At 38.9% G+C, this 25059-nt stretch overlaps 1 protein-coding gene across 6 annotated transcripts in view; it reads left to right on the top strand.

Moving 5' to 3' along the window:
* Positions 1 to 25059, top strand: part of plekhg5b (pleckstrin homology domain containing, family G (with RhoGef domain) member 5b) — a gene marked incomplete at its 3' end in the record, with an annotated part of 102252 nt that overhangs the window by 23408 nt on the left and 53785 nt on the right. The window contains exon 1 of one of the 6 annotated variants that reach the window (XM_079802890.1): positions 18046 to 18290. The exons of 4 other annotated variants lie outside the window; for them this stretch is intronic. In XM_079802890.1, coding sequence (XP_079659016.1) covers positions 18249 to 18290 — 42 coding nt within the window. In that variant the 5' untranslated portion in view covers positions 18046 to 18248. Of the gene's footprint in view, positions 1 to 18045; positions 18291 to 21102; positions 21193 to 25059 lie in introns of those variants that run through there. One more of the 6 variants, XM_079802891.1, reaches the window with a different exon arrangement.

Genomic DNA, 25059 nt, shown 5'->3' with positions numbered 1-25059 from the left:
TAATGTGATGTCTGTGCGTGCCGTTCTCCAGCGCAGTGTGTGTCTGTGTTTGTGTGTATAAGTGAGCGCACGAGGGCTCTGGGTTTATGATTATGTGACTGGGACCGCTGTAGGGGTCGGCCTGTAGGAGAACCTCCGCGGTGATTGTGCTCGTCTGGCGCCCGTCGCCCCGAGGTCACGGGCTCTGGTTATGTAAGGAGATTACAGAGAAACGTGCATGAGGGAGGAATGTTTCTAGTCTCATTGTCACCTTCACCTCCCTCTGTGCCTCCACTGTTTTTATTACTGGCCATCTCCTCGCTGACATGCTAATGTCTTTATTTTTTTAGCTTGTCTTGTAACATGATTGTTTATGGCTTGGGCGATATATTGTCGGAAAGTCTGGGGCCTGTAAAATTGTTTGGTTTTAAAAGAAATCTCTAATGTCCAACGAGGTTGCATTTGTTTGATCAAAAATACTGGAAAAACAGTAATATTGTCAAATATATTGAAAAAATTATCTCCAGATTTTAAAATGCAATTTATTTCTATGATGCAAAGCAGTTTTTCCAGCTTCATTCCTCCAGTCTTCGGTCACATGATCCTTCAGAAATCAATCTAATATGACGAATTGATGCTCAAGAAACATTTCATATTATTATCAATGTTGAAAACGGTGTTAATAATAATAATAAGTTATTTTATTTTAATTATTTAATATGCATTATATCATGAAATGTATGATATATTATTTACTTGTATTTAAAGCTAATATAACAGCAATATAAGAACACGCAAGGAAAGAATATCTTATTGTATTGAAATGTATTTATTTATTTTACAGTTTGTAATAGTTTTTTGCTTTTATTTGTTTGTGTAGCTAAATATAGCTGAGCCACTTAAAATAATGGCTATGCATTAGTAAACAATTTTATGTATATATTTTTAGACCTGAATACATCGTCTTTTCTGCATTGTAGAAAGTATTTTGATGTGCAAAAATGAGTAATTACAAAAACAATAGTTACATTTTTTCAGTCACAGGCTGTGCATTGGCCCTTTCTAAATCAACAGGGTGACACTCCACTGGCACATCTTAACCTTCTATCCACTACCTTTGTGTATTCTATAAATATAGTATTTTGAAAATCATAATTTTGAATTCCTTACACAATAGGAGCAGCTTTGTACGACAGAAAAGTAGCAGGATCCCTATTCAGTCACTCACCCTGACCACTAGGGGGAGGCAAAGAGACGAGGCAGTGCATGAGTGTTTGGGTTTAGGACAGGACAGGACTGAGTCAATAAATCTGTTGCCTGGTTAATAAATGCAAACAGTTTGATGACAAACACACAACTTCAGATTTTTTGCTGCGTAACTTGTCACGTCTCTTGCACAACGGTCGCTAATGTTGCTCTTCAGGCCTTCAGACTGATTTTATTTATTTATAGTCTGCTGGAAGAATAATGCTGACAAGAAGACAAAGGTTAAACGCATGTCTTAAATACACATTCAGAAAGTGCTTGCTTTCGACAGTTTTGAAAATGCTGTGGTGTGGCATTTGTATAACCTAGTAGAATGCAGTCATTTTAAGCAAGTAATTATGGAAAGCCTTAAAAATGAGCTGGTTGTCGGAGATGTTGGCTGACAGTGTTGTACATGTTCTGACGTGTTGCACGGCACAAATTCAAAATCAAGATCATATTACATTATTTATTTCAGTTTTATTTTTTCTACTTCAACTCAAACTCCTTTATTACAGATAGTAGCCAAAGCAACATTTCTAAGTTTTTCAGCTTTATTTCAGTTACTGAAAATATATATTTTTATATACTATATTGCCAAAAGTTTTGAGACGCCTGCCTTTACATGCACATGAACTGTAATGACATCCCATTCTTTATCCGTAGGGTTTAATATGGAGTTTTATAACTCTTCTAGGAAGGGTTTTTTTTGTTTTATGGGAATTTTTGACCATTCTTCTAGAAGCGCATTTGTGAGATCAGGCACTGATGTTGGACGAGAAGGCCTGGCTTGCAGTCTCCGCTCTAATTCATCCCAAAGGTGTTCTATCGGGTTGAGGTCAGGACTCTGTGCAGGCCAGTCAAGTTCCTCCACACCAAACTCACTCATCTATGTCTTTATGGACTTTGCTTTGTGCACTGGTGCGCAGTCATGTTGTTAACAGGAAGGGGCCGTCCCCAAACTGTTCCCACAAAATTGGGAGCATGAAATTGTCCAAAATGGCTTGGTATGCTAAAGTTTTAAGAGATCAGAGCATAATCCCCCCCCTCCATCAAACTTTACACTTGGCACAATGCAGTCAGGCAAGTACTGCCAAACCCACACTTAGAAGCGTGATTGGTCACTCCAGAGAACACGTCTCCGCTGCTCTAGAGTCCAGTGGCGGCATGCTTTACACCACTGCATCTGACACTTTGCAGTGCACTTGGTGATGTAAGGCTTCGATGAGCTGCTCGGCCATGGAAACCCATTCCACAAAGCTCTCTACGCACTGTTCTTGAGATAATCTGAAGGCCACATGAAGTTTGGAGGTCTAGTGATACTGCAGAAGTTGGAGATTTTTGCGCACTGTGTCCCTCAGCATGCGCTGACCCCGCTCTGTGAATTTTTTTTTTTTTACATGGCCTACCACTTCATGGTTGAGTTGCTGTTGTTCCCAATTGCTTCCACTTTGTTATAATATCACTAACAGTTGACCGTTGAATATTTAGTAGTGAGGAAATTTCATGAATGGACTTTGCACAGGTGGCACCCTATCTAGGTACCACGCTTGAGTTCACTGAGCTCCTGAGAGCGACCCGTTCTTTCACAAAGGCTTGTAGAAGCGTCTGCATGCCTAGTGCTTGATTTTATACACTTGTGGCCATGGAAGTGATTGCAACACCTGAATTCAATGATTTGGAGGGGTGTCCCAATACTTTTGGCAATATAGTGTAGTTTTAGGTTTAGTTTTGTCATTTTTATTATTATTTATATTTATATAGTTTTAAATTTTGTATTATATCTAACATTTTAGTGTTTTATTTAAATTATCAAACTAATTTTAATATTTTTTGTTTTGTAAATTGTATGTGCTTTATCGATTTTATACAGTTTTTTTAATATTTCTATTATAATATTTCAATTATAATATAGTTTATATTTTAATTTATTGTTTTCTTATTTCAGTTTTAGCCATTTTAGTACTTATACTTTTTTCAGTTATTTAAAAGTAACACTTTTCTGAGCCTATTCCCCGCATTTCTATTAAAATGTTTGAAGAAAAAAGCTAAATGAATGGCTAACGGGACTGGAGACTTTCTTTCCGGTTGTATCTTCTGGTGTCTGATTCGGTTTCCATGTTAGAGATGGGGCCAGTCTGAGCGTGCTTCCATCACTCAGTGCCAATTACCTCCATTCACGATCCGACAGGACTAGACAAGGTGTGGATCGCCAGAGAATCCACCCCACCAAAGACAAACAGCTGAGAGCTCTGCGGGTTGGTTTGTGTGTCAGATACAGTGATAGATAGATCAGATAAGTGCCCTCACTTTCTCTATAACGCCTTATCCTTGTCAAAATAAGTCTCCTGCCATCGAGCCTCCCACTCAAATGCCACTCTGAAAATTTCCTTCAGGGAAAAGGTCCTCGCTATCCATTTCCAGATAACTTCAGCTTTTCCTTCTGTTTCCTCATTCCACTGTAAATCTTTCCCAAGGCATGTTGGTGAGTGATGGAACACATGCCGTCTCGTTCTGCCGTCTTTTCTCATTTGCGTCTGTTCTGAAACGGCCCATAAATATTTAGCTTTTCATTACCCTAATGATTCATGGATAACTCTGGGCAGCGGCAGAGGTTGATGATTGCTTCTTTTTTGAATAAATGATCCTGGATGTCTCCTTTAAGAACCGTGATGAGCTGTAAGACAGCGCCGTGGGCCCACACAGGCTGTTTGGGCAATATTTGACTTTGCATATCCGCTTGTCATTTGACTAGAAATGGGGATGGACCATTCACAACTGACTAATTGATTGAGGTCAACTTGTGAGTCTATCATAGTATTGTTGGTTTTTGCATGCGTTCCAAAAATTTAAATTCTGTCATCATGAATTCTTTTGAGTTGGATCTTTTCAATGAGTAGTAGTGATTTGCAGTTCAATCTCAACTCACTGCCTAAAGGATTTTCAGCAGATGCTGGCAAAAAAAAAAAAGGTCTGTTTGCCAAACAAATTTGTTGCGTGACTTTTAAAGTTTGTGAATTAATCACTTTTTTTGTTGGATCTTTTCAATGAATCATTTGACCCAGTTCACAAAAATGATCCGCTCATGATCGGGACTGATTCAGTTTTCAAATTTCAAAGATTTTTGGTATGTAACAAAATAATTTTGGAGAGTTTGTCGCATAAATATATCAGATCGCTTTTGAAATTTGTGAATGAATCTTTTTAATGAATCATTTGATCCAGTTCAGTTCACAAAAAATGATTTTTTCATGATTAGAACTGATTCAGTTCTTAAATTCAACTCTGATTTTCTGTGAATAACGAATTATTTTCAGTCTGTCACACACAACTGTTATATGGCTATAAAAGTTGGAACTTTTCAATTAATCATTTGACCTGGTTCACAAAAATGATTCACTCATGATTGGAACTGAATCGGTTCAACTCACTGACTCAAAGATTTTCAGTAAATGACAAACTAATTTTGGTCTCAAATCTATTTTATGGTTTTTAAAGAAGACTTTAGATACAACACACAATTTTGGTCGGCTTTTATGGTGCGTTAGCATTCTTTTTAAAACTGTTCCTCATTAATATTGAATAGGGCTGTCACGATTATGAAATTTAGCTGACGATTAATTGTCCAATAAATAATTGCGATTATGACGATTAATTGTCTATTTTAGGGCTTTGGCGATTAATTGCCTGTTTTAGGGCTTTGTCGATTAATTGTCATACAAATTGTTGTGATTATTTAATTGAATCCCTTGTAAGTTGTCACTTGCAATAACACATTAATACACTTAAAGCCTTTAAATATTAAAGTAATTTAATCAATGAAAAATATGTATCTTTCAGAAATGTGTACATTTAAAGAAACAATGTAAATGTATATGAAAGTATAAATAATAGAAACAATCACCATAAAGTTACCATAACACATAAAGGACTGTCAATATCTCATTCCAAACTAAAGTAAAATATAAATATATTTTACAACTTTGAAAATTCTGTAAATAACAAAAACAATGAATCACAAATATAAACTATGACCATAACAGAACAGGCCATAAAAATCAAATTCTGAAATAAAAACAATCATGCTCCTTAATGGCTTGGTAGATTACGGGAAAGAAACACTAGCATGTTGACTTTTTCTGGCTTAAGACAGCATCTAACTGGGGTGACAATGTTGCCAGCTGTACTGAACATTCTTTCAGAAGCAGTAACGTTACTTGTTGCACATATGCACATGTAGGCTACTTTCTCGCCAACTTGGAAATTAAAGGAAACCTATGTATGACACGCCAATTCGCTATGCCATTTTGGAGTGCTATCAAGACGCATAATCGCTTTTTAACGTGTTTATCAACGCCGTTTCATTCTATCCCCCTACACTGTCCCTACCCATCACACACACACACACACACACACACACACACACACACACACACACACACACACACACACACACTGCCCCTAAACCTACCCATCACAAGAAACATTCTGCATTTTTACATTTAAAAAAAAAAACCATAATTTAGTATGTTTATAAATCCATTTACATTCACGCGGAATCACACGGCGTAGACATACACGCGGAGATGATGGTTCGTTTCGGCGTACACATACAAGCGGAATCACACTGCGTAGACATACACGTGGAGATTATGGTTTGTTTCGGCGTACACATACACGCGGAATCACACAGCGTAGACATACACGCGGATAGCTCAAAATGCGTACAGATAACACGCCATTTGGCTTTAGAAAGTTAAGCAAAGCCATGATGTCATGTTGATTGACGTTGTCGTTTTCGGCTTTGAAACTAAATCCATCTTTGTTGAATAACTGGGCTGCTCTAACTCAGGATGGAGAAATCAACAGGGCAATATCATTTGAACGTAATGCTCAGCGTAATGAATTCAGAGGGAGACCGGTAGAAGTAGAGTGCTGCAGGTACGTCGTTCATGAACGAATGATTCTTTATATGACTCGGGACTACCGAGTTGTCTCAGAGAGTGATCCGTTCTTTTGTTGGCCGCGCGTGTGCGCAAAATCCCATAGGTTCTGTACATGAAACAGAAAATGTTAGTTCATCCCTCGAGTTCGGGTTGAGTCTTTCGTTCTTCCTGTCAGTCCTATAGTAGACTATGCTGTCAGAACCGGAAAGAGAATTAGTTCATCTTTCGAGGTTCGCGTTCCGCCGGGTCCGAGTCTTTCGTTCTTCCTGTTATGCTGAAATGACTCAAATTTTTTTTTTTTTCATTTTGCTGAACGAGATTCAAAGATCCGAGTCTGTAAAATGATCCGAACTTCCCGCTACTAACTACAGGGCCCCCTTGTGTCTTCTAATAGTGGGCAATAATAACGATCACCTGTAATGACCGCGATTAGACCAATTGACCGCGATTAGACCAATTAATCGCGATCAAACGATTATTTTTATAATCGTGACAGGTCTAATATTGAATCATTAATATTGTCTTAAATTTCTCCTTTTGTGTTCCTCAAAAGAAAGTCCATTATAACGAGATGTGAGAGGGTAAATGGTGACATTTTTAAATTGTGGGTCCAACAGGTTTTTGTGGCAGAGTATTCTTTTGCACTCAGGAAACAGCGCGTGTTTGCTTTCATTCATTCGTGTCTGAATTAAGATGTGTGCCCCAGTCGTTGTTGAATTTTCCCCACAGATTGTAATGCCATTAAATAACCACCGAAAGCATAAATTCAGCTCCAGTGGACAAGGTAATGGCTCATAAGATGAAGTGAGCGAGCAAAGACCCAGATGAGTGGTTTCCTATGTGAAGGAATGGAAGGATTACTTCACTATTGCGTGATGGTCATTGACCGCTCACCGTTGGAGCGTCTGCTGGCATTGAGGATGTGGACTGGGCACGAAAATCTGCCGGTCAGAGTAGGATAATGGCTTTTCAATGCAGAACACATGGGGTGTCTTTTAAGTGGTGCACAAGACCGTCTGTCACCAGTCGTTCTTCAATCACAGAAACCGCACATGAGCCAGGCCCGGTTCTACGGGGGTGCTAGAGGGTGCTAAGCACCCTCAAACGCAAGCAAAAGCACCAAAGAATATTGGCGAAACAGATTTGGCAGATTTGCAAATTTGGGTCCGAACTCTGGAGAACGTCAAATGCATCTACTTACAGCGTGTTTTGCAGCATTGAGCAGTGTAGCCAATCACAGATATAGTTGTTGATCTCTCGAACTCAAAATGGCAGTTTTTAGGCTATTCACTATTCAATGCAGGCTCACGAAACCTCTCATTAACAAACAAAGTCAGTAAGTAAGATATTTATTGTTGACAACGGAACTTTGTGAGATAACGATGAACTGACAAAGCAACAGCATTCTGGTGATTGTAGCGATCTTGGCTCACTTTCGAGGCTACAGTCATTCATTGAGTAAAACTATTGTTGCTAAGAGGACCGACGGTCAATTGCATGCTGCAATGTTTCGGAAGTGACCATCTAAATATAAATGCCACTCTGCACGAGACAGAAATATCCTCCTGAGACCCAGATGAGAAGTTTTGCCTCTGTAGAGGACATTATTTAGCGAATTTCTCTGACAACATACACCATTTTAAGTCTGGATATTCTTATGAAATACAAGACACACTTATGGAAATATTATTACACGTCTTTTTGCATGACATATTGTCCCAAAACACATTAATATACAAACTAGGTACAGTGTATAGATGCATTGCCTTAAATGGGAATGGCATTTATGGCCATGTTTACACACATTGCATAAAGTAAAAAGGTATATCAAATTATTCTGTATCTTTCATAACATTGAGAATCATCTTTATGCAAAGTTTGAATAAAAAAAACTTGAAGCATAATTGATTGGTGAATGAAAAAAAAATTCCATTGTTTGTCTATTCATTACTTTAAATGTGCTCTGGTGTCCTCTACAGCGCAGAGGATATAGCATATAACATAGGATTTAAAAAAAAATTACCACAAAACAAAAAAAATCTCAATTCACAAACCTTTTTTTCTGGTTCTCATGATGATGACATGTTAAAATGCTAGTAACACATTAAAGCAATGTAAAGGTAGACTAATAGATTATTAGACAATTTGTAGCTAAATATTTTTTATTATTATTGGTAAATGACTTGTAAATAAATAATCATACATTTTTCACTGTACACTGCTATGGTGGAGCCGTTGCTTAGTTGCACTTTACTAGAGCACCCTCAGTGATTTGATTCTGGAACCGGGCCTGACATGAGCGTTTTCATTCATCAGCCACGCAAATAAATGGAATAGTACGATCTGACTGATTTTTGACAAATATAATAGTTCCAGCTAACACATAAAGCCTGTCACACTATCAGGTGTTTTCTGGGAGGGTTTGCACACCTTCTTGGGAAAGAAGCCATTGCCTAATGTTGATTTCTCAGAAATGGAACATTAAATCTCTTCGTATAGTTATCCGAAAGATGACTAGTTGTTTCTCCAGTGCTGAAGGAGTGAATCAGATATCAGACTTTCACAAAAAAACATAGAAAACAGAAATGCTGCTAGGATGAGACCAAAACACGTGACCAAAACACGTGACCTTGCAGGAACTTTGATTTATTTATTTTGCAAAATGCAGTTTGGTACCTGAACACGTCCAAAATTACCCCTTGTCAATCATTTGAAGGAATAGTTTGAATCTGATGGATTTAGTTCTGAAGTTTAAAGGTGTGTTCACACTTGGCATGCTTGGTTCGATTAAAACACACTGGTGCGATTGCTCTGTTAGTGCGGTTCATTTGAATAAGTGTGAACACTGCCATCTGAACCTGGGTGCTCACGCATACACATTTTATAAGCTCTTCACGAGTTCTCAGCTGGTCAGAATACCATCATATGTAGCTCCGCACGCACATACAACGAGCGCATTTAGCCCAGCACACAGCAGTTTAGGAAGCCTTTAGGTTCGGCGTTAAAATGCCAATGTGAACGCTAAGGACTAAATGGACTACATTTTTTTTGGGTCCGGACCAAACAACCCGAACTAAGTGTGAACGCACCCTAACTATTTTCAGTAAATAATGAACTAATTTCAGCCTATTTATCTCATAAATCTACTGTATGGCTTTTGTGAATTATTATTTTCTTGTTCTTTTGAACTTTTATATCAACTGCGTTCAACATTGATAATCATAAGAAATGTTTCTGGAGTAATGATGCTGAAAATCCAGCTTTGATCTCACGAATAAATTACATTTAAAAATAAATATATTAAAATAAATTATTTTTAGTGCTGGGCAATCGATTAATCCAAAATAAAAGTTTGTGTTTACATAATATATGTGTGTGTACTGTGTCTCATGTATATATTTAAGAAATATTTGCATGTATATACTGTATGTATATACTGTATATATATATTTATATAATCTCATATATATATATATATATATGTATCTATATTTGTATCTATAAATATAACAGATTCTTCTTAAATATAGACATGCATGTGTGTGTATTTATATATACATGATAATTATACACCGTACACACACACATATACTCACCTAAAGGATTATTAGGAACACCATACTAATACTGTGTTTGACCCCCTTTCGCCTTCAGAACTGCCTTAATTCTACGTGGCATTGATTCAACAAGGTGCTGAAAGCATTCTTTAGAAATGTTGGCCCATATTGATAGGATAGCATCTTGCAGTTGCTGGAGATTTGTGGGATGCACATCCAGGGCACGAAGCTCCCGTTCCACCACATCCCAAAGATGCTCTATTGGGTTGAGATCTGGTGACTGTGGCGGCCATTTTAGTACAGTGAACTGATTGTCATGTTCAAGAAACCAATTTGAAATGATTCGAGCTTTGTGACATGGTGCATTATCCTGCTGGAAGTAGCCATCAGAGGATGGGTACATGGAGGTCATAAAGGGATGGACATGGTCAGAAACAATGCTCAGGTAGGCCGTGGCATTTAAACGATGCCCAATTGGCACTAAGGGGCCTAAAGTGTGCCAAGAAAACATCCCCCACACCATTACACCACCACCACCAGCCTGCACAGTGGTAACAAGGCATGATGGATCCATGTTCTCATTCTGTTTACGCCAAATTCTGACTCTACCATCTGAATGTCTCAACAGAAATCGAGACTCATCAGACCAGGCAACATTTTTCCAGTCTTCAACTGTCCAATTTTGGTGAGCTCGTGCAAATTGTAGCCTCTTTTTCCTATTTGTAGTGGAGATGAGTGGTACCCGGTGGGGTCTTCTGCTGTTGTAGCCCATCCGCCTCAAGGTTGTGCGTGTTGTGGCTTCACAAATGCTTTGCTGCATACCTCGGTTGTAACGAGTGGTTATTTCAGTCAAAGTTGCTCTTCTATCAGCTTGAATCAGTCGGCCCATTCTCCTCTGACCTCTAGCATCAACAAGGCATTTTCGCCCACAGGACTGCCGCATACTGGATGTTTTTCCCTTTTCACACAATTCTTTGTAAACCCTAGAAATGGTTGTGCGTGAAAATCCCAGTAACTGAGCAGATTGTGAAATACTCAGACCGGCCGGTCTGGCACCAACAACTATTCCACGCTCAATTTCCCATTCTGACATTCAGTTTGGAGTTCAGGAGATTTTCTTGACCAGGACCACACCCCTAAATCCATTGAAGCAACTGCCATGTGATTGGTTGATTAGATAATTGCATTAATGAGAAATTGAACAGGTGTTCCTAATAATCCTTTAGGTGAGTGTATTATGTAAACACAAACTTTTTTTTGGATGCGATTAATCGATTGCCCAGCATTAATTATTTTAAATTGAAATAACATATCACAATACTACAGTTTTACTGTATTATTGAACAAATAAATGCAGTCTTGGTGAGCATAAGTGACTTCTTTCAAAAATATTGAAAAATCTTAGCGATGGGACCTATTAAAGCTACACTATGTAACTTTTCCGTCCACTAGAGGTCGCCTGTTCAAAACAAAGGCGTAGTTTGATGACGCCACGTTTGAGCGCAGAATCTCGGGACATGTGGTTTTCACCTCACAGCCGGTGGGAAACAGTCAGGATAGGACTCGGGCAGAAATCATGTTCATGGATGCGATTATTAACATTACTGTAGTCTGAAGCAGAGCAGGAGCGAGTGTTGTGAAGCTGAGCAAGGCCGCAGGAGCGATTGAAGAGCGGGACTGTTATTATGGCATAGTCGCTGGCGGGACTTTTATTATGACACGGTTGCCGGCGGCACTTCCTCTTCTCCAGTGCTGAGTGTGAGGTAAAGCAGCTCTGTTTATCGTATTAGATATATCTGAGTGTGTTGAAAAGGAAGTTATGACGTTCGCTCGGCGGCTGCTATGACACTTGTTCACACTGCAGTGAGAGTAAAGTGTTTCACTGAATAAAACCGGAGACCGAGGGTGACGCAGATATGACGCAATCGACAGGCGACTCCCTCACACGCATAGCTCACACGTCCCGGCTCCTTGGTTAAAATAGCAATTTTCTCACGATTTACAAATAGTTGAAAACATTTGGGATATTCTAAGTACTCAACTGAACAAAATATATAACACTGGCCTAGTGGTTTCTGGATGTTTTACTGCAAAAATCCTACATAGTTCACCTTTAAGGAATTTGGTTTGTCAAGCTAGAAATCGCTGCACCTTCAGATAAGAGAGTCTGACTATCCTAGCGATTTGAACAGTCACAACACATGTGCAGGACTGCCCTGTGTTCTTGCGCTATGACAAAAAGGGCTGTATTGTGTCAGATGGGCATCAGCTGTGTTGAAGCACTTATGCCGGATCTTCCCGATTTCTTTGCCTGGAGCACCTGATCCCCTCAGGTAATTGTATTGCTGCTGTCTGCCTCTTTAAATATAGACTCTTTTAATTTGTGGTAGACAGCAGGGGGTTCTGGAGGATGGGACACTATTCCCCGAACAGACACGCACACACTGTCTCTTATGTAGGAAGCTAATTGTAGAGGATTTGAGTGAAGCTCAGCAGGGTTTACTGTGAATGCCAGAGGAACATTGAGTTTTGTTTAGGGAGCTCTTGAACCTCAGATCCATTCAAGTCGATCAGGACCGAGTGCATTTGGTAGAGGTGGGCTCGATATGACTCACGTGGACTATTACGTCAAGCGTATTTTACACCCTAAGTTTCTAATCCTGGTAATACAACACTGATGCAATAAAGCAGAACTAAAAACAACACACCCTCGACAAAACACACTCTGAAAGGGAGGTTTTGTTTTATGTAGTACTGTGGTAAATCTCTGTAAACTCTGTAAACGTTGTGCAGTCATCTGTTTTGGGGTTCATTAGGATTTGCTCCTCATATGTTTGACTGACAGGCCTTATGTGACATGATCAGCTCCCTGGTGGTTTCAAATCATTCTTTGTTTGAGCATCATGACCAGCAATGTTGGCTCCACCAATGCCACCAGTTTGGAGCGAGATCTGTTTGGTTAGATGTAGCAAGGTTTAGGGTTCAGGGAAGGAGGAGGTGGGAACCAGCGAACGTCCAACAAACTTTAATCCAAAAAATAAACAAACAACAAACCAAAAGTAAAGCAGTAGCCCCCCTCATGGAAGATTTTTGCATAAATTTAAACAACATAAAACCCAGGCCTGGTCCTCTCTCCTTGCACCGTCTTCACTCTTACTTTTATCCTTCCGGAGCTCCTCTGTGAGACTCGCTCCATTCCCACAGCTCTTGGCCCGCCTATCTTGCCACCATACCCCCATCATCCCTCGCAGGCCGTGGAGTACCCTTGAAATTGCACTCTACTACCCCCCACCCCCACCCTGGGCCCAGGGGTAAGGACCGATGAGGCGAGAGAAAAGGGGATGTGAGAGGAAAAAAATATTGGTCCAGTTCCCACAACGCACTGCCATCCGGTCCTCCACCAGCTGGGTGAACTCCTCTGCGATGTCTGGCTCCTCTTGCCTTGCTCCTCTTGCCTTGCTCCTCTTGCCTGGCTCCTCTTGAGATGAGATGAGATTCAAGTTTATTGTCATTACACATGTACAAGTACTATGCAACGAAATGAAGTTTGGAGCAAGCCTCCAAGCCGCAGCTATTTAAAGCGCCGCCACACGCTCTCCAGAAATAAAGAAATGCAGATTGCTAAGATGAGGAGGAAGCCTCTTGCCTGGCTCCTCTTGCCTGGCTCCTCCGGCCTGGCTCCTTCGGCCTTGCTCCTCCAGCCTGGGTCCTCTGTCCTCTTGCCTGGCTCCTCTTGCCTGGCTCCTCTTGCCTGGCTCCTCTTGCCTGGCTCCTCTTGCCTGGCTCCTCTTGCCTGGCTCCTCTTGCCTGGCTCCTCTTGCCTGGCTCCTCTTTCCTGGCTCCTCTTGCCTGGCTCCTCTTGCCTGGCTCCTCTGGCCTGGCTCCTCCGGCCTGGCTCCTCTGGCCTGGCTCCTCTGGCCTGTCTCCTCCGGCCTGTCTCCTCCGGCCTGTCTCCTCCGGCCTGGCTCCTCTTGCCTGGCTCCTCTTGCCTGGCTCCTCTTGCCTGGCTCCTCTTGCCTGGCTCCTCTTGCCTGGCTCCTCCGGCTTGGCTCCTCCGGCCTGGCTCCTCTGGCCTGGCTCCTCTGGCCTGGCTCCTCTGGCCTGGCTCCTCTGGCCTGGCTCCTCTGGCCTGGCTCCTCTGGCCTGGCTCCTCCGGCCTGGCTCCTCCGGCCTGGCTCCTCTGGCCTGGCTCCTCTGGCCGGGCTCCTCCACAACCCAGGTGAACGCAGGCGAGTTCGTCCATCCCCCCCGGCAAGTTACTCCAACCCTCCAGACTTTGCTCCCGCTCAATGGCACAGTGTTCCTCCTTCCTCCTGGATTTCGGCACCAACGTATTAAGCTTTAAGGCTAAGGGAAGGAGGAGGTGGGAACCAGCGAATGTTCAACAATATTTAATCCAAAAATAAACACAGAGTGCAGCATAAATTAAAACAAAACAACATAAAATCCAGGCCTGGTCCTCACTCCTTGCACTGTCATCACTCATCCTTTTATCCTTCCGGAGCTCCTCCGTGAGACTCGGAGAGGTGTCACATTAGCACTCGTGCCACAGACCTTGCTCCATTCCCACGGCTCTCGTGCCCGCCCTGCTTGCCACATCAGACAATAGTGGTTTGAAGTTAAAGTTGAGAATTTAACTTATGCACACAATTGGAATATCGCATAAATAATTTGCAAATAAAGCACAATTTCCATCACTTTTGTCCAAGAAAATCATAATTTCTGGGAAATTGGTGCAAAATATCTGTAATAAAAATGGAAGTTGCTGCAATCGGGGAAGCCACTGTGGCTCTTTTATCCTACATGATAAATGACTTGTGCCTCTGAGCATGCAGATAAACTGAACACTGTCATGTTGTCTTGCGTTCGGATGCATGTGTTTGCAAACGCAGTTGTATAAGATGCTTCGGCGAGGAAATTATTCTCATGACAGACTTTTGCCCAGGCATTTCAGACTAACTAAAACTACTTTTGAGATGCTGTGCAATGAGACTGATCCGCTGGTTAGTCCAGTTATCTAATCACATCCACTGTTCAGGCAAAGTTGCATGAGTTTTTTTTTGTTGTTGTTGTTGTTGCGCATCTAGGGATTTATTCTGTAAATGTGTTTGTGCATCTTGGCATTTCCATCAAGCGCTTTTTATTTTTTAAAGCGATATCCCAAAATGTGTATAAAAATAGGTAGATGGAAACATGGCAAATGTCAGACAAGAGGGGAGAGCTTTAAAAATGGGTAATTATTTTTCAATTCCATTTGACGTTTTTTGTTAATGTATATTTTATATACATTTCATTAATTTTACTTAGCTCTTTTAAAATTTGTTGGGTAACACTTTATAATAACTTATTTAAAAAGTTTTTAAAGAGCATGATATAATGTTTAACAGCAGTGTTGCCACAGTTACTTTGAAAAAGTAACTTAGTTACTTTACAGATTACTTGATTTTAAAAGTAACTAAGTTACTTTACAGATTACTTGATTTTAAAAGTAACTAAGTTAGATTACAAGTTACTTTATTAGTTACATTCATCAGTTGCCAACAACACCTCTGCAGCCTCAACATAAAAATGACAACCGTTTTTGCCAACACTAAACATAAAACACTAAACATAAAACCCTAAACATGTTAATGAAAAGGTACAAATTACTTTGTGTTCTTATTAAATACATTTATGAAAAACATTTTTAATTTATATATGAATGTAAATAATGATATGGGCCTACACAAATAATATAAAATTACAAGATTTATATTTTATTGTAAACGTAATGTGCAGCTCTGTAAAGGGACAACAAATATTTGATCGATCCGTGAGAACAATATATTTTTTAATAATCTTTAAGTGCACAAAACTATGAAAATATATGAAACGCTTCAAAACAGAGCGGCAACAAAGCGCTTATGCGCATCCTGGGTGCAGAATGATGCGCTTAAAGCAACATGGAATCAGTGTGTGCAGTGCAGCGCGAGTGCACATTGAAAAGTTCACGGCATAAAGAGAAGATGAGCGTTGAGCCCACAAATCCTAGTCTACTATGTAGCCTATATCGGTCCAAACATTCACTGATTATTTGTTTCTTCACAGTTTTTAATTCTGGTTATTGTGCGTGTGATGCTAATTAATAGTCCTTGTGTTGTCACCTGAGTAGCGAGCACAACATCTTTCAGAAACCGCTAGATAAACTCCAGGAAGATAAATTATTTTATCAACATATCAAGTATTATAATGGGAATATATCATATGGAGTGAGCTTTACCGTGCTGCTGACTGGAACCGAACGCGACGCGCAGTTTTGCTGAACGGAGAATGATTGACAGCTACAGCGGAGGAAAGACATTCAGCTATGGAATGGCTTTAGATGACTTTGTAGGCTACTAGCAAATAATAATATTCTAATAATGATTGCTGAAGGATAATGTGACAATATATATTTCTGATGATTATTTAATTATCACGACATGCCTAATCTGAGCAAGTGACTGCCTGTCTTGAGTTTTGTCGACAGACGGAGGCGGCCGCCTCGTAGTTCTCTATGCAGGAAAACTCTGCTGAGACTAAACAAGAAAGCAAAAATATATATTTTTACTAAGGAAAATGACAAAAAAAAAGTAACTCACAGGGACTTGGATAAGTTACTTTAATCTGATTACTGGTTTGGAAATAGTAACGCGTTAGATTACTCGTTACTGGAAAAAGTGGTCAAATTAGAGTAACGCGTTACTAAGTAAGGCGTTACTGGCATCACTGTTTAACAGTGAATTTATGAAAATATATAAAATCAATGTATTTGACCTTTCTAAAATGAGCTTTTTTTTAATACTGAAATGAGAATTATTAGTAGTCATGAAAATTATTAGACTGTGTAAACCTAGCCTGATCTGCCGCCGATTTGATTTCGCCCTGCAACTAAGTCTGGAAATCTGTATATTCATTTCTACTGCTTCTGTTACACTTTTGCGGGAACAAAACACAGACGGGCTTATCCACCTGGCGCGCTATTGGCGGGTTTAACACGATGACTGCTAGAGAAGCGATGGGTCGTTGCCCATTTATCTCTTGTGGTCTGATTGGTTGAAGGACTATCCAATTGCATAGAGTCATTTGAATTATGCTCGTTTATCACACCTCTTGTGCAGTAGAAAATACAGAGCAGACTCCCCAGACCAACTATCAATCTTAAATTGAGCTTGGTCTGGTGATAGCCACACAAGAAAATGATGCCAATGGTCCAAAAATAACAGGATTTCCTTTTATGCTGTTATTTTATTTTATTTTATTTTATTTTATATTTTCATAAATTCACATTTAAAGTTTAATTTTGATTTAACTTGATTATTGAAGTATTTAAACCAGTTGGTCAGTAATTTTCCCCCAGGAATGAGCAAATGCACAAATTAAATAAGTGTGTGCAAATATCTGGCTAATCTTTCTGTTTAACAGTTTGAATCCACATCAACTAATGATCTCTTGATGATCTAATGTACAGCCAGATGGCCATTATCACAAAATACCCCCCTACAGGGTGATCAGGGGTCTTGTGAAAGCCTAAAGGGCTTTATTTTGTGATTTGTACATTTGTCCCACTTGATACACAGCTACTTACCAAATAAAATAAATAAATGTATGGTGTCTGTCAGGAGTTTGTAAGCAGCAATAAAGCACACGAGACAGGAGTAGCAAACTTCATCCATCTTGTTTACAGCACGTTACGTCATTACACAACGCTTCAAAATAGTAGTCGCAATATAATTCACAAAATGGACATAAAATGCTTGATTGGAATTGTGAGAATAAAGAGAGCACAGCTATATAGCAAATAAGGGATAATCATTCACATTACAAATATATGACCACAGAATGCTTGACCAATCAGAATCATGCTTGACCAAGGTGCTCATAATACAGCATAAGGTTTTTAATGACTGTAATTATGACCTGTTATCAGTACTAATTTTAAGCCTTCATACTTTCCTTTTTTTAGCACTTTTCCCACATGGTGATCATATCTCCTTCTCAAGAATCCATTAAACTGGATGTGAACTTATTTTCAAAGATAAGAGTCACCTGAAGATAAGAATCACAGGAGAATAGAAAGATAGAACTAAATAAGTAGGATTAATATAAAAAACAACTTAATTCTTGATTCCGTTTTATGTGCATTGTGTGCGCGGGGATGGTGTTGTAGTAAACATACACTGGGTCCTGCTCTACACACTGTACCGTCAACAAGATTAAATCTGATGTCTTCCTCCCCACACATTCTTGAGTCTCTGGCAGTTAAATAGTCCCACAATCACCGCCCGGGGGTATAAACCGCATCAGCGTTGAAGGAAATGCCACACGGATATTCTCCAGGGGTAGAGACATTCACCTTGTATAACACACACACCAGCTTACAGAGTTATTAGATTGAAAGCACCCCGGTCCAACAAATCCTGCCAGACTGCAGGGGAAGGAGCAGTTTGCGCTGGAGCGAGAATAGAGGACAGCGGTTTGGCGTACAGAAGTGTGGAGCAACATGCATACATGCAAACACTCGTGCGACTCTGATCGGCCGCTGGTGAGTGCATCATATAGTATGCCAGGGAGACATTCCTTGTAATTGTGTGTATAGATTTTCCTTTTTTAATGATTGGTCATTCATTTTTCATGGTTATGTCATGCATGTTTGATCCATATGTTGACATTGTCGGTGCATGAGTGAACAGTAATTTTGGCATAAAATTGTGGATTTTTTTTGGATGGGGGAAGATTTTAAATTTGGATATGTTCATGTAACCCCATACACCCCCCACGCTTTTACAAATTTCTTGGAAAATGATACTTACAGTAACAAGATATTCATTCCCCCCTGAATCTGTACCATGGTACTGTTGCAATTCTTCATGGTACTGATTTTCTTTCAATGTTGCTAGCATCATGTGAAAAACATGGTATATGATTATGGTAGTCATTCAGTAGCCTGCCATGATATTACAATGTTTTATTTTACATGTACCATGATATAATACAAAAATATTTGCAATGTAAAAACTATATTTAACTAATTTCCCCTTCTATACTCATTACCAGTTTCATTACTTCAAATTCTGTCATGCAAAAAATATATAGTACTTCAATTGTGAAAGTATTAATACATAATATTAGTGTTTGGTGTATGGCTTTATGAATATATGATTTACATAAATGGTTGTATTATAGTAGTTTTTGCATTATTAAATACTGTATTACTCTTTTGAGAACGGCAAAAGAAAAACATATGGGTGCATTATGGTAATTAAATTTGTGAGAATCTCCTTAATTGTCATATGTGTATATATATATTTATTGATTTATCTTAATATTTATCTTTATCTTTATATTTTTATATTTATATTCCTTTTTATTTTTTCATTTTTTCATTTATATATAATATATTTATACAGGGAGTGCAGAATTATTAGGCACGTTGATTTTCTGATCATATTTTTTTTCCAGGCACATTTGACCAATTCCAAACCACAGTAATCCTAATAACTACTATTGATTTAGTATTTAATAATGTATAAGTGATATATAATTGTTCATGAAGGCTGGAAATGAAAATCACCTTATATTCAGGTGTGCAGAATTATTAGGCATGTTTTCTTTTACAGATAAATTGAGCCAAAAAAGAGATTTAACTCAGACTGAAAAGTCAAAAAGTATTAAATGCCCATGAGAAGGATGCAATACTAATGCAATACTAGACATTGCAGTTAAGGCATGACCATTGGACAGTGAAATGCTCGTTGGGTCAGCAGGATCTGACAAAAACAGGTGGTGAAGAAAAGACACCTGTTAACTGCAAAAGAATTAAGAATTAAGGTGAAGAATTAAGGGTGAAACCATCAGGAACCCTTTAGTCTCCAGCGCCACCATTTTCCAGAGCTGCAACCTACCTGGAGTCTCCAGAAGTGCAAGGTGTCAGGATCTCAGAGACTTCAGTTAGGTAAAGAATCCTAAAAAATGACCCCCACTAGATAAGAATCACAAGCTGAAGTGTTGTAAAATACATGAAGAAGGTTTTTTTATAGGCTTTATGGACAGATAGGTTGAGAGTGACTCTTGAAGGACCAGCACCACATCCTCTAGTACCACTGTTTGAAGAATTCATCTTCCAGAATCTGGCAGTACGTTTTGGGAGTTCATTTTTAGTCCATCTCTGCAAAACGGACTTCAGGATGGACTAAAATGAACTCCCAAAACGTACTGCCAGATTCTGGAAGATGAATTCTTCAAACAGTGGTACTAGAGGATGTGGAGCTGGTCCTTCAAGAGTCACTCTCAACCTATAAAACCTATAAAGCCTATAAAAAAGCAGGCTTCATGTATTTTACAACACTTCAGCTTATGATTCTTATTTAGTGGGGGTCATTTTTTAGGATTCTTTACCTAACTGAAGTCTCTGAGATCCTGACACCTTGCACTTCTGGAGACTCCAGGTAGGTTGCAGCTTTGGAAAATGGTGGCGCTGGAGACTAAAGGGTTCCTGATGGTTTCACCCTTAATTCTTCACCTTAATTCTTAATTCTTTTGCAGTTAACAGGTGTCTTTTCTTCACCACCTGTTTTTGTCAGATCCTGCTGACCCAACGAGCATTTCACTGTCCAATGGTCACGCCTTAACTGCAATGTCTAGTATTGCATTAGTATTGCATCCTTCTCATGGGCATTTAATACTTTTTGACTTTTCAGTCTGAGTTAAATCTCTTTTTTGGCTCAATTTATCTGTAAAAGAAAACATGCCTAATAATTCTGCACACCTGAATATAAGGTGATTTTCATTTCCAGCCTTCATGAACAATTATATATCACTTATACATTATTAAAAACTAAATCAATAGTAGTTATTAGGATTACTGTGGTTTGGAATTGGTCAAATGTGCCTGGAAAAAAAATATGATCAGAAAATCAACGTGCCTAATAATTCTGCACTCCCTGTATATATATTTATATATTTTATATTTTTATATATTTATATTTTATATTTGTATATATTGTATTAACAATCATGATTTAGTTGTTCAGGAGATTTGTAGTTTACATTGATTTGTATATTTTCACGTATACATTCACATATGAAAGTTTGACACTTGATCTAACTTTAAAAAAAAAAAAACTTGTTTTGTTTTGTATTTTCTTAGTTTATTTTCTTACGTTTTTCCCGGCTGAAATATGAGCTGGACTTGTTTTGTGAGATGTAGTTCTTTCCTCGCTAAGAGAGAAATCAACTTTGAAGCGTTCCCTCTCCTTTCACTTCCTTCTAGACTCTCTCTCGCTCTCTCTCTTTCTCCCCCTCCCTCTCCCTCTTTCCTGTATGTCTATTTCTCCACCTATTCCTCCCCTAAAGCTATGGATAGCAGCGTTGCGTCACAGAGTGGAGCTCGAGACGGCTCTCTCAGAGCACTTGACAGAGTTTGAGTAGATTGCGCGCAGCTGCTGGTGAGTTTTCCGCTTCTGTCTTTGCTACATGTGTCTCTGGTTAGACAGCAGATGGGTAGACATTATGCTTCCTAAGGTTTTTCTTTCTTTAATTTCTATTTTGTCATTTAGGTTATTAATGTGAAATTATTTAACTTTTAGCAATAATTTCAGAGCATGTCCTGTACACATGATGAACTATGGAAAGTGTTGGCACTAATTGTGTTCACGCAGGGCAATATTTATGAGATTTCACTCTTACATTGATTTGTGAAATTTTAGTTGTATTTAAAAAAATAAGAAAAAAGTATAATCATAAATACTGTTAGCTAAAGTCCTTCATGGTCAATTCTTGAATGTCACTTCAGAAATCAGTCTAAAAAATCGCATTGTAATTCATATTCTTGCTTGCTTTTGTGATAATGGTGGCTGTTTTCCAGGTGTGGGTGTGGGTGTGTACATGCACATTTGGTTTTGCTGATGCTACATGTTGAAACACACATTGAGAGGAATGTTTCTTGCGAAAAAGTGAAGTTCGACATTGTCTACTACTCCTTTAGCATGGATGGACTTGTCCTTCTGGTCATACTTACACTCTTAAAAAAAATAAAGGTTCTTTATTGGTTTTGATGGTTGCATGAAGAACCATGGAGGGTCTTTATAGTGGAAAAAGGTTCTTTAGACATTGTTAAAATGTTCTTCACACATTTAAGAACTGATCACTTAAAGCTTCTTTGGGGAACCAAAAATGGTTCTTCTATGTGTGAAAACCCCCTTTATTTTTTAAGAGTGTAGCACATTTTAAAGATAATGAAGATTTGCCTAGTGGAACTTCTAGCTCCTTTTAGGGCACTGAAATGTGGAAAACTACTGGTGGAAAGCAATTAAGTAGTGGAGAGAACCAAAAGAAGTCTCTTTTGTGCTAGAAAAGCCTTTATTTAATGGACACAAGACCTTGTGAGCTTGTCCCAGAGTCGGTGAACTCTGTTGGCCTGGAGTGAACTTTGCTTTACGAAGGAAGTGATTGTGCAGTTGCTTGTACGTGAACCACAGGTTTAGTTTGAAAAAGGCCCTCTCAGTATTAGTCACTCAAGGAAGTTTAGTCCATAGGCCTTTCAGGTTCTCTGTACGCAAGCATAGAAATCCCATGCCACTCCACAGATGTTTGTCATCAGCTTCTGTGAATGGGCTTGTCTGCCAGACTGTTTGTGGCTGATCTTTTGTGGTCCGAGTTTGACTCAAACCATGACACAACAAACAGAAGTTGTTCAATGTTCGTCTGGTTTCACCTGCTTGGCTGTTGAAGCTGCAGGTTCATTCTGGAGGATTGTATTTAGCATGAATGCCCAAGATTAATCTCCTAAAACGAGGGACGACCGCTGGCAAGAGTGTTTGGATTAAAACCAGATCGATTTGTAAGAATATGCTGTAGCGCTTTACAATAAGGTTTCATTTGTTAGCATTAGTTAACTATATTGGTTGACGTGAACTAACAATGAAAAACACTTCTCCAGCATTTATTCATCTAAGTTAATCTCAACCATTACTTAATCATCTGTTAACATTAGTTAATGCACTATAAACTAACATGAAAATGTTTATTAACTAGCATTAACAATGGTTAATAAAGGTACGTAATGCATTAACCAACGTTAAAGTGATGCTTTTTCAGATATTTCCTTTCATGTAGCGTGCAATATAGATCTTTGTAAATGGAAAAGGTTCAACGATCAGAGTGCATGATAAATAGTTATTGTCTCCTAAAGAAAGAACTGATTCTGAATTGCTTGAATTGAGTCTTCAGGAATTCGTCTTACTTTCCTGACAAACCTAGATAGGTTTGTAACAAATTTTCATAATGCCAGCCTATGGTTTTCATTGGCTGCCCGCAAACAACTCTGCCGTAGTCGTAACTGAGGCCTGGAAGAGTTTGGTTTATGTGGTCGACATGCCGAGAAGACTCAAATGAGAAGAAGCAAATCCACTTTGCTGCATTTTCAAAGGATGAGGACTCGAATTGATACACTCCAAAAAAAAAAAAGGTTTTATATGGCACCAAAAATGGTTCTTGGCTCGTAATCATAGGGGAACCTTTTTAAGTGTTATATAGCACCAATGCTGGTGCTTCAGTGGTTCTTCAGTGGTTCATCAGTGGTGCTTCAGCGGTTCTTCTGAGGTTCTTCACCGGTTCTTTGACTAAGGTACTATATAGCACCTCTGAAGAACCAATGAAGCACCAAAATTGGTGCTATACAGCACTTAAAAAGGTTCCCCTATGATTACGAGCCAAAAACCATTTTTGGTGCCATATAGAACCTTTTTTTTTTAGAGTGTACGGTAAAACGTCGCCATTGTTACTGTTTGTATCACTGTGTGTCAAGTGCTGAAGAAGATCTGGAGCTGAAATTCAGAAATGGCAATGTGCGTTTCCTTTGACATGTGCTGTCATAACAGACTGGGCCATCTGACCAATCAGAGTAGAGACTCGGAAAGGAGGGGTTTAGAGAGACTGAATCCTTTATCAAACACTGAGAAAAGAGGTGATACTGCAATGTATATTATGAGAAAATTACAGTGTTGTTTTTTTTTTTTTATACCTTGGATGCAAATAGCATAACATGGGCACTTTAGCAAATTAGACCTGTAAAGTGTTACTGAATACTCAATAGTTCACCTGAAAATGAAAAATCTGTAATCATTTGCTCACCATTGTCGTTCCAAACCTGTGACTTTCTTCTGTGGAAATGATACATTTTGGTATTTGTTCGTAAAGTGAATGCTTATTGTGAACAGGGCTAGACTAACTTGGTCATACAATTATAAAAATAGTATGACCGTTTTTTCTGCTGGTTTTTGCACGTCATAATCCTGCACTTGCACCTCAATCTTTCATCCCAAACGGGGTAAATTTAGACCGCGGTCACTGTATTCCGGCATCTGGGCCACTGGTGTGGTAATGCGTTCTTTCCTCTTAATTGTTCCGGATGTCCACTGACCCAAAGCTGTGACCCATCAGTCACTAGCCTCTGTCTGCATACTTCTGTGACTTCTCGTATTCTGCTCATTTCTTTGCTTTAGACCGGTTTTATCTCTTTTAGAGAGACGAAAATATCTCTGTGCCTGCGTTTGGAAGACTGCACAGTATGCACTGTATCGGAAACAAATTATATAAATGTTTCAAACTTTAGTTTACTCAGCACTTTGCATGTTTAATTCAGCAAGGTAGTGTCCAGCTATCTTATTTTTTTTGCAAGTTTGAATAAATGATCCTTCATAAATCATTCTAATATGCTGATTTGTTGCTCTACGAACATTTTCGGGATTCTTTGATGAATATAGAAAGTTAAAAAGATCAGCAAAGATTACTGACCCTAAACTTTTGAACTGTATAATATACACTTTTACCATTTGTGGTAGGATTTTCCATGCAATGCATATAGATAATGTGGATGTTGTGTACTGCATAAGTGGTAAAGAGTGTACAGTTAGTATACCATTTCAAACATAGCCATATAAACAGGGCTGATTCTCTGTGAATGTGTTTTAGGTTAATTGTTCTGGTGCCTTTTGGATCATTTTCACTTTCATGGAAATTCTGGAAAAGTTTGCATGTAGCCATTTGTATTTTGGTTTGGAGGAATAAGAGATTCATGTGAGAAGGTTTGGATAGGATAAAATGATTCCTTTATGATAAAAAAAACCCAAGTTAAAACCATATGGACTTGTTCAAAGTTTGTTCAGAAGAATTGCAATAATGTGGCTTTCTGTTTTTAGCCCCGGTTTAAGAGAACTCAAGGAAAACAAAGCGTGGTGAACCAAGCTAATATAACACCGCCTTGGTTAGCGTAAATGCCTTTTTATTTTTTAATCTATCTTCTTTTAATGTGT

The sequence above is a fragment of the Gobio gobio genome, assembly GCF_949357685.1.
Source record: "Gobio gobio genome assembly, chromosome: 21".
Classification (NCBI taxonomy): Eukaryota; Metazoa; Chordata; class Actinopteri; order Cypriniformes; family Gobionidae; genus Gobio; species Gobio gobio.
The sequence above is the reverse complement of the archived record's forward strand: the minus strand, read 5'-3'. Positions and strand labels throughout refer to the sequence as shown.